At 51.1% G+C, this 9,673-nt stretch overlaps 2 protein-coding genes across 3 annotated transcripts in view; one reads left to right on the top strand and one right to left on the bottom strand.

Annotated features, from left to right (window-relative positions):
- The first annotated feature begins 3,190 nt into the window (after window positions 1–3,190).
- On the top strand, window positions 3,191–5,433 carry Camk2n2 (calcium/calmodulin dependent protein kinase II inhibitor 2). Its single transcript, XM_021210129.1, has 2 exons — window positions 3,191–3,622; window positions 4,405–5,433. Exons 1-2 carry the CDS (start codon window positions 3,454–3,456, stop codon window positions 4,473–4,475), a joined length of 240 nt encoding a protein of 79 aa, XP_021065788.1. The 5' UTR covers window positions 3,191–3,453; the 3' UTR covers window positions 4,476–5,433.
- The window catches only part of Eef1akmt4 (EEF1A lysine methyltransferase 4), an 8,420-nt gene continuing 4,129 nt past the window's right edge, over window positions 5,383–9,673 (bottom strand). Inside the window, exons 2-3 of one of the 2 annotated variants that reach the window (XM_029544279.1) lie at window positions 6,750–7,033; window positions 5,383–5,529 (exon numbers count right to left, since the gene is read on the bottom strand). In XM_029544279.1, coding sequence (XP_029400139.1) covers window positions 5,383–5,529; window positions 6,750–7,033 — 431 coding nt within the window. Of the gene's footprint in view, window positions 5,530–5,790; window positions 6,271–6,749; window positions 7,034–9,673 lie in introns of those variants that run through there. The other variant, XM_029544278.1, reaches the window with a different exon arrangement.

Genomic DNA, 9,673 nt, shown 5'->3' with positions numbered 1-9,673 from the left:
GAAGAGGGCATCAGATCTTGTTACAGATGGTTATGAGCCACCATGTGGTTGCTGGGATTTGAACTCCGGACCTTCGGAAGAACAGTCGGGTGCTCTTACCCACTGAGCCATCTCACCAGCCCTGTTATTTTTTTCTTACATTTCTTCATCACAGTGCTATTTATAATACCCTCCCAACAGGGAGGAAATCATGTATTAGTATAGAGGGCTTGTTGAATAACTCAAACATCCATACAATGGGATGCTGTGTAACACATACAAAGGACTAAGCAGGGGCTGGAGAGATGGCTCAGTGGTTAGGAGCACTGAATGCTCTTCCAGAGGTCCTGAGCTCAACTCCCAGCAACCACATGGTGGCTCACAACCATCTATAATGGGGTCCAATGTCCTCTCTTGGTGTCTGAAGGCAGCTACAGCGTACTCATATATATAAATAAATATTTTAAAAAATAATCAATGGGAAGAAATAATAATAATTGATATGTAAATTAGGAGAGGAACGGGTTTTAAAAGAAATCTCATTTTATAAAACAAAATAAATACATGCAAGCACAGGTTGAAAAAAGGTCAGAAAGATGTAAACAAAATGCTTAGTGTGAATGTATTTAATGATGATGTTACTTTCTTTTTTATATACTTATTTATTCATCATATGTATGTTTGCACATACCATAGCACAAATATGGAAGACACAGGACAATTTGTGGAAGTCTCTCCTGCCATCATGGAGATGAAAATCAGGTTTTCAGGCTGGACAGCACATATCTTTACTAACTGAGCCATCAAAGAAGCCTGATGTTACTTTCAAGCTCTTTGGGTTTGTGTAATAACAGCTACCATTTCTATATACTTGTTAATTTATCTTTACAATAGTCTAATAAGATATATTCTACTAATATAATTTCCCTGTATGGCAGATGAGAAACCCAAGATATTGGGAAATTTAAGCATTCATACTTATACAAAACAAAACAAAAAAGAATCTAACCAACTGAGTGTGGAAGCACAACCATATATTCCCAGAACCTTGGAGGCTAAGGCAGGAAGGCTTACCTGAGCTATATGACAAGTTTAAAGCTAGTTGGGTCTACACAGTAAGACCCTGTCTTTAAAAAATAATAAAATAAAAATAAATTCCAGATTAAATCATTAAATTTATCTCTCTCCTACTAGAGAGAGAGAGAGATCTGCTTCAGTTCCCACATGGCATTAATCTTGGCAAGAACCCTAGGGTTCTTTCTTCATCGATTTAGGTGAGTGGCTGCTCAGTTCTGAAACAATGAAGCTTAGCTCAGGGCTATTTCATCCACAGAACTGGCCTTAATGAGTAGCTTCTATTTTCTCTGTTTAAACTAGAATCGCAGCTCAGAGAGGTCACATGACACACTTATTGGGAAGATGGAGGGTATACTGCTAAGATTTTGGTGGCTTTATTTTTCTAAAGTTATATAAGTAGCAGTGGTTTGTGTTTGTTTTTGGAAAAGCTCTCATTATGTAGCCCTGAACTCACTGTGTAGACGCAGCTGGCCTCAGACTCACAGAGAACAGCCTGACTGAGCGCAGAGATGAATGGCCAACTTCACCAGGACCAACACAAATTATTTTAAAAACACGATTATTGGGCCTTCAATTCAAGGTCATTCAGAAGATGGCAGATTCTGGATTGAAAGCCATAGCTGTGCAACTTCCAGGGGAAGGAGGTGTTCTGGACAATCCGATCACCCAGAGTTACTCTGTCCTTCCTTTCAGATGTCAGGGTTGGTCTTTCTCACACCAGGGCTCAGTTGGGGACCATTCCTCCCTGCCATAAAGATGGCGTACAGGAGTGTTAGAAGGAACGCCTGTTAGGCTACACCCCAGAGGTAATCCCAATCACACCTCCTCCCTATCCCACAGGCCCTGTTCAGAGTCCTGACAGCAGAGACCTTTGCATTAAACACCCGAAGGGAGGAAAACCAGCAACCCAGCAATCTCAGTAGCGTGATTTGGCGGGACTAAAGGGAAGGTGTCTTGCTTGGAGCATGGGTAAAAGCAATAGCGTCATTATTGTCTTTACCATCCCGTCACTGTGAGTGAATGTGAGACACACCCTCCCTCCCAAGGCCAGTGATTGCGCCAGAGCCCTCTCGCGCCAGAGAGCGGGTGACGCTGCAGCTGACTGCTAGCAGGGGAGGGGCGGGGTTTGGGGGGGGCGGCAAGAGGTGAAAGGAAATGTGCGTGTTCTTTTCAGGGGAGAGAGAGACTCTACCCCAGCCCCAGCAACAAGGGCGGGGGACACCCTGTCCCTGCCGATGCTCACTAGCGCGCGCCTCATGCTCAGGCACTCCGGGCTTCCCTGCGTCATCCGCATCCAGGGCGCCCGCCGCGACGCTGCCATTCATTTCTCCCACACTGCCAGCTAGAGCAAGTCTCCCAGGCTGAGGGAACCGCGTGGAGCGACTGGCGCTTTGAGTCTGGATTTTGGCGCCAACAGCGGTCCTAGGGTTTGTGGGGAGTCTATTCTGGCGCGCGCTGCGGTTGCAGTGTTTAAGATCCTTCCCCTGAAAGGCCGCAACGCAGTCTCGGGGGACAGACCCAGTGGTACTCATACAGGGACCAGGTATGCAAGCAGATACAGAAATCCAAAACTAGCACACAGAGACCAAGATCAGATACACAGAGGTAGACTGACAGATGCTCAGACAGTCGAATACAAATTGGCCAACTGATGGAGACCTACGCGCAACCAGGATACAGAAACGCGCCAAGCACGGTGGCACCACCCCCAGGCCCGAGCTCTTCCCGCGCTCCAGTCTGTTGGATCCTTCCCCTCTCCACGCGTAGTCGGCCCTTTCCCGGTCGCGTTTCAGAGCCCAGGGCCTTGTCCACAGCCAGCCTGACAGCCGCCTTCTGGGGCCCCGCCGCGCCCCCAGCTTTTGGCGCTCAGTTGCTCTCCCTTAACCGCGGCGTCCGTCACTCCCCTTCTCCCTAAGCACTCGGCTAGCCGCTCCTGCCTAGCTGTCGCCTGCATCGGCCGCTGCGGTTCCCTCGGGCCCACGTGGCGGCCATTCCCGGCCACCTCGCGGGAACCTCCCACGGCCGCGCGTTCCACTCCAGGGATCACCGGGCTCCCTCGGACCGCTGGGCCCCGCCTCTTTCCGCTGACCGGTGCCCGCCCCGCCTCCACCGCGCCCCGCCCGCCGTTCTCTGCCGCAGTCGGGCGCTCATCGTCATTCCGCTCTCGCCGCCGCCGCCGCCCCCGCCCCGCCCCCGCCCGGTCCCCGCCGCTGCCGCCGCCGCCTGCCCAGCGGCCCGGGAGGCGGAGGCGCGGGGGAGGAGGCCCCGCTCGGCTCCGCAGTCCCGGATGCTGTATGACTTCATCCTTCCGCCGGCTCCCCTGCTGAGCTAGGGCCGGTCCGGCAGCTAGCCTCTGCCCGTGCCCCGCCGCAGTCCCTAGCCCGCCCGGTGCCCGCCATGTCCGAGATCCTACCCTACGGTGAGGACAAGATGGGCCGCTTCGGCGCAGACCCGGAAGGTTCCGACCTCTCTTTCAGCTGCCGCCTGCAGGACACCAACTCCTTCTTCGCTGGCAACCAGGCCAAGCGGCCCCCCAAGCTGGGCCAGATCGGCCGAGCCAAGAGAGGTACGCGGCCCGGGCCCGGAGTCGCCGCCTGACCCAGAAACCCTTCGCCTGGCGTCCCCAGGCTGCCGTTCCCCGTCAAGTGGCAGCTGCTCTTGCCGCAGACCAGCGCAGCCAGCTGCGCACCCGCCCGGGGTGGGGAGGGTCCCTGCTGTGGAGTTGTCCCATTCTTTCCCTCTCCCGGGAATACTGTGTCCCGGATTCGAAGCTCTCCACTTCTGGAAAAAGAGCCCCGGCTCCTGGCCGAGGGGGAGGGGCCGCTTAGGGTATTTGGGGCTGCTTGGCACTGGGAACACAAGGTGGTGGGTCAATTCCTTGGGCTGAGATGAGTAGGTGGATGTTACTGGAGGGCACCGAGGCCAGGGGTTCGGTCGTCTTGATTGTTTGTATTGGGAGGGGACTCAGGAAGGCACTGTCAGGACAGGGATTCAGGTAGAGGAAAGGGTTACACCAGGTGACAGTTTCATCTGAGCTCAGTTCGAGGAGGGGGTTGTGTCGGAGGCAGAGGTTTCTGGTCGGCTTAGATGGAGGAAGGCTCAGGTGACGGGAGGGTTCGCATGGGGAGTCTTCCGAAGAGGGGTGTTCCCACATAGGGAGGTTTGGGTGCCAGGCTTGGTAGCAGGTAGGGTCCGCGGGAGAGTTCGGGTGGGGAGGGCATAGGGTTTTGAGTGGTGTCGCGGAAACACAGGCAGTAGAGTAGATCTGCGCGGGGCTTGAGGACACCGGCCCCACTGTCGCCGCCGCCCCCCGAGACCGCGCGGCTGATGCGCTTTCTCCCTGCGCAGTGGTGATCGAGGATGACCGGATAGACGACGTGCTGAAGGGGATGGGGGAGAAGCCTCCGTCCGGAGTGTAGACGCGCCGGCTCTGGCGGCGGGCTCCGGGCCCAGCCCCGCAGCGGCCAGGAGCACGGGCCGGCGATGCGGCTGCCGGCGCACCCCCGCCCGGGGCCGAGGTGCCTGCGGGCGGGGGCTGCAGGGCCACGCCGCCACGGGGTCAGTGTTGCTACCGCCGCTGCCAGGCGCTCCGGAGCTGTCCGCTTCAGCACCACGGCGGCGGCGGTAGTGGTGGTGCGGACCAGCCCGGAGCCCGCCGACGCACTCATGCACTTTAGAACCTCGGGCCGCAGCTCCACCCCGCACACCGGAACCGACACAGAGACCCACGGCCCCCAGCCCGCCCCCTCCCGCACGGCTCCCCTGCCCCGCCCCTCCTCCGATCAATCTGGTCTGCAGCCCGGGCAGCTGCGGCGTCGGACTGCGCGGCCAGGGAGGTTTGGCTGCATATTTGCATGAGCTTCCTACCCACCTCAGCCTAGCCCTCCGGGCCGTTCCTCAACTGTACCCCTGTCTGGCGTGACCCCAGCCTCTTTCTAAGGGACTTCCTCAGCACATTTGTATTTTTATATCCGATTCTTTGTTTACTGGCTCCGCTCATGGTTTGTGCCCTTCCCCCACAGCCTCCGCCATGCTCTTCTGCGCCTGGCAGATAGAACAGGTGTTGAGACTGGGATGGGACAAGCCCCCAACATGGTAACTAACCACATGGCCAGTCTGCCCAATTCTGACCCCAGGAGGCTCACTGGGAGACTCCTCCCTCCCAAGGTATCATCTTTTAAGGGCCCAGATCTGATTTTACCTTGGACCCCTTCATGCTACCCCTGGGAACCCAAATGGGGACTGCTCAGTACCTTTGGATGACACCTGTGGACCGGAAGATGTTCTTAACCCAGGGTTGTCCTTTGTAAAAATGTTTCTCCATCCTCAATGTAACAGGAGTGTGTGAATAAACACAGACCTCCGTGTGTGAGTGTGTGAGTGTGTGTCTGCTGCTTCAGTCTGCTGGGGTACAGTTGTTGACAATCTCGGGTGCAAATTCCTGGTGGGGAAGGTGAGCGTTGTCTGGGCACCCTGGTGTGGGGACATCACAAATATATGGCCTCCTTAAGTACCTGTATAGCCTAACCGAGACAGGTCACCATGTTGGGGCTGGAGCTGGAGTCAGAAGCATAAAGCAGTCTAAATTCAAAGTCTTTAGCCTCTTAAGGATAAATGCAGGTTGGATGAGCATATCTAAGGCAGAGGAGCTGTGTTGAGCTTTGCCCCAAAAGATAAAGTCACATGGAGGAGGTGGGGAAACTGTAGAAATAAAAATCCTAGAAGCCAGAAACCTGGGATCTAGGACTTAGTTGGACTCACACTGTATTGGTTCACATGGGCTTGATCCCACCGGCACTGTTTTATGCACAAGACCTCTGGATGTGAGTACCCAGCAACCAATCCCCAGCCCCAAACTGGGAATTCCAACTCCCTAGGAGCTTAATGCACAAAGGCAGGGAGGACTTGGAGATCACACTTCCAGGCTCACAGCTGAATGGCACTGAGGAAGTCCTCGTTGTCTGAGTCTTGGAGGAAGCAGGGTGAGGCAGGAGGGCTGGGGGAGGAGAGGATCTGGGCCCCCAGGGCCAGCTGGGACACACTGAGCTCTCTGCCCTTATGCATGATGTAAAAGTGGAAATGAAAACCACTGCTATAGGTTGTATGCCTCAGTGACCAGTCATAACGGGATTGAGCATAGTGTCTTATCCTAAAGTGGGGACCTGCAGAAGTCATTGAGATGAATCGGCCTCCAGGAACTAGCAACCGGCTTACCTGCAAGGCAGACAGAGAAACCATCAGTGCAGAATCATCTCCAGGTCCTCAAAGGTCAGTACAACCCATAATGATCTAATCAAGCCTCAGATACTACTCTATATCCAATAGTTCTTTCTGGCTTTCTGTGGTAGACTAAGCCACCCTCTGCCTTTGGTTGTTCTATATAAGGTTGGGTTCTAGACAGGGACATTGATCCAGGAGACATTGCTTTCCTATCAACTACGCACTTTCCCAATCTGTCTTACTGGTCTGGGACCTGGCTACCACTTCTTCCCCATGTCAAGCTAGTATCCAACCGTTGATTGGCCTTTGTGAGCCTCGGTCACTCCAGTCTCCTCTGTTCTTTAGAAATCCATACTTTTAAGAGAGCCTGCTCCAAACCTCATTTTCTGATTCCTGAAATTTGTCCAACGTCCTGAGAGTTCAACCCCCCATCCCTGCAGGCATCTTGGTCTGCTGTCTTGTTGCTTCCTCACCTCACTCAGCACTTGGTCCACAGTGTGGACACCTTCAGAAGATACATTCCAGGGATCCGGTTCCCCAGCCAGCATGGCATCCAGAGTGCCCTTCTCGAGGACAACATCAAAGGACCCACTAGGGAAGTCCAGCGCTCGAACATCCATGGTCTCCCAGCGTAGACTGGGTACATGGGCATAGCGAACTTGCATGGCTGCCACCACTACTGGAGAGTAATCCACACTGGTCACATTAGGGAAGCCTCCGAGGAATAGCTCATAGCTCAAGGCACTGTTCCCGCAACCTGCCATGGGTGGGATGGGTAGCAAAAGAGCTAGGTTAGTTTTGGTTCTCACCTTCCAGTTATTTATCCACTATTCAGCCTGTTTTCACTCCATTCATCCCCAGCACCTGAACCTGTACCATTTTTTCTTTTTTTTTTTCGAGACAGGGTTTTTCTGTATAGACCTGGCTGTCCTGGAACTCACTCTGTAGACCAGGCTAGCCTCGAACTCAGAAAATTGCTGGCCTCTGCCTCCTGAGTGCTGGGATTAAAGGTAGTCCCTACCACTGCCCAGTTAGCTGCAGCAAGTTCTTAAAGCAACCAGGCATAGAAGAGTGTTGAGTTTTGGAATCACACAGACTTGGACACAAAGTATCTCTTTCTTTCTCAGCTGTAGACTAGGGTAAGCTGTTTTAGTACCAGGAACTTGGGTACAAGAAGAGTCAGTAGCTAGCCTACACAGATGCAGTGTACTAAATTTAAGAGCTACAAACATCTGCGGAGTTGCTGAAGGAGCTTGGAATCGGGAGTTCAAAGATTTGGATTTGACTTTCCCAGTTACAAAGAAAAGCATCTGATTCTTGGGGCTTCAGTTTCCTCAAATGCAGAATGTATATAACATTGGCATTATTAGGAGCATACTACTATTACCTTAAAGGTATCTCTAACAATTATAAGAGGATCTTGGAACCCTGGAAGATGTTGTGTTAGGGGTTATAATCTTACTTTGATGTCCAAGTAAGATTTAATTAATTAAATAAACTAAGAGAAGAATTAATAAGAATTAATAAGTAAGAATTAATAAACTAAGAGCAAACTAGATGGGGACATGCAGTGAAGCTGATCCGTTTTACGGACACTCCACTTTGGTTTCTGCTGAGAAAGAATGCATGCTCTGCAGAAGTAGCTAAATGAACAGAGTGCTTTCCTAGCATGCACAAAGCCTGGGTCGTCTCCTCAACGCCACATAAATCCAACGTAGTAGTGCATGCCTGTAGTCCCAGGGAGAGGATCAGTAGTCATTCTTAGCTAATCACAAATGCAACGCCAGCCTAGGCTATAAGAGACCCTGCATGGTTTTGCTTCTTTTTGTTTTTTTGTTTTGTTTTGTTTTGTTTTGTTTTGTTTTGTTTGAGACAGGGTTTCTCTGTGTAGTCCTGGCTGTTCTGGAACTCACTCTGTAGAACAGGCTGGTCTTGAATTCCGAGATCTGCCCACCCCTTTGCCTCCTGGATGCTGCAATTAAAGGCTTGTGCCACCACTGCCCAGCTTTGGTTTATGTTTTTAAGTGCCTGCTGGGAAGATTAAATGTAGAGTTACAACTATCATATAACAGAATGAGGGACAAACTAGCATCACACAGGCAACACAGACCCTACCTGAGGTGAGTCTGCCAAGAATTTCAAAGACACTGACTCAGAAGAACTGAGAAATAAGCAGTGCCTTGGGAGTTGGGGTGGGGTACAGGGAAATCTGGGGTAAATTATCTACAATGCAATCTCTAAGCTGGGCATAGTCTCATAACTTTAATCCCAGCATTTAGGAGGCAGAGGCAGGTGGAGTGAGTTGGAGGTCAGCCTGGGCTAAAGTATGACCCTGTTTCAAAAATAACAACAAAAGAAGGCAGTCTCTAAGAGGGCAGGGTCAAGGAGAGGGAGGTTGAGATTTTAAGAGGTTCAGGTTTTAGAAGAGATTTTAAGATATACAGCCCAATTTACATTGCTTTGAAAAAAAGTGGTCTCTTGCAGGTCTTCCAGTAGCCCATCTTGGGCTAAGAATGGGGCTAGATAGCAGCTCTTGGCAGGTCCCATCCAAGGATCTCGCCTTCTTGGGATCCAGACTGCTTCCAATCCTTATTTATCAATATCACAGAATCAAGAATCATGAGATTAGGAATTCAAGGTCAGCCTCATCTACATAGTAAGTTCCAGGCCAGCCAATGTATCATAACACCATGCCTCAAAAGTCATAAACAGGCTGGGCTGGGTTGCAGGCACCTTTAATCCCAGCACTGAAGAGGCAGAGGCAGAGGCAGGTAGATCTCTGAGTTCCAGGCCAGCCTGGGCTACACAGTGAAATCACACTCAAAAAGAAAAAAAAAAAAAAAAAAGAAAGACATTAAAAAGAAAAAAAATTAAAGTGATTTCTTTTCAGATAGGCTGCCTATGTAGTTGAGAATGACATGGAAATTCTGATCTTTCTACTTCTCCTGGGTTTCAGCACCAGATAAATGAATAAATAAATATGTATTTACTTATTTAATGTATATGAGTACACTGTAGTTGTGAGCCATCATGTAGTTGCTGGGATTTGAACTCAGGACCTCTGCTTGCTCTGGTTGACCCTACCCTGCTTGCTTCAGTTGGCCCTGCTTGCTCCGGCCTGAAGATTTATTTATTATTATATCTAGGTACAGTGTAGCTGTCTTCAGACACATACCAGAAGAGGGCATAGAAGACATTACTGATGGTTGTGAGCCACCATGTGGTTGCTGGGATTTGAACTCAGGACCTTCAGAAGAGCAGTCAGTGCTCTTAACTGCTAAGCCATCTCTCCAGCCCTACTTTGATATGTTTAGTAGGCACCTTGGCCATTTGTCCCATGTTTGAAACTTGACACTTCTACTTCTGGATCACTGGGAGTTCAGATTTATGTGAAATA

This window comes from Mus pahari, chromosome 12 (genome assembly GCF_900095145.1).
Source record: "Mus pahari chromosome 12, PAHARI_EIJ_v1.1, whole genome shotgun sequence".
Taxonomy (NCBI): domain Eukaryota; kingdom Metazoa; phylum Chordata; class Mammalia; order Rodentia; family Muridae; genus Mus; species Mus pahari.
The sequence above is the reverse complement of the archived record's forward strand: the minus strand, read 5'-3'. Positions and strand labels throughout refer to the sequence as shown.

Bases quoted from the DNA above. Each gene is read 5' to 3' on its own strand.
- Camk2n2 (XM_021210129.1), top strand. From the start codon at position 3,454: ATGTCCGAGATCCTACCCTACGGTGAGGACAAGATGGGCCGCTTCGGC. The intron at 3,623-4,404 runs GTACGCGGCCCG...CTCCCTGCGCAG, and splicing joins GATCGGCCGAGCCAAGAGAG to TGGTGATCGAGGATGACCGG.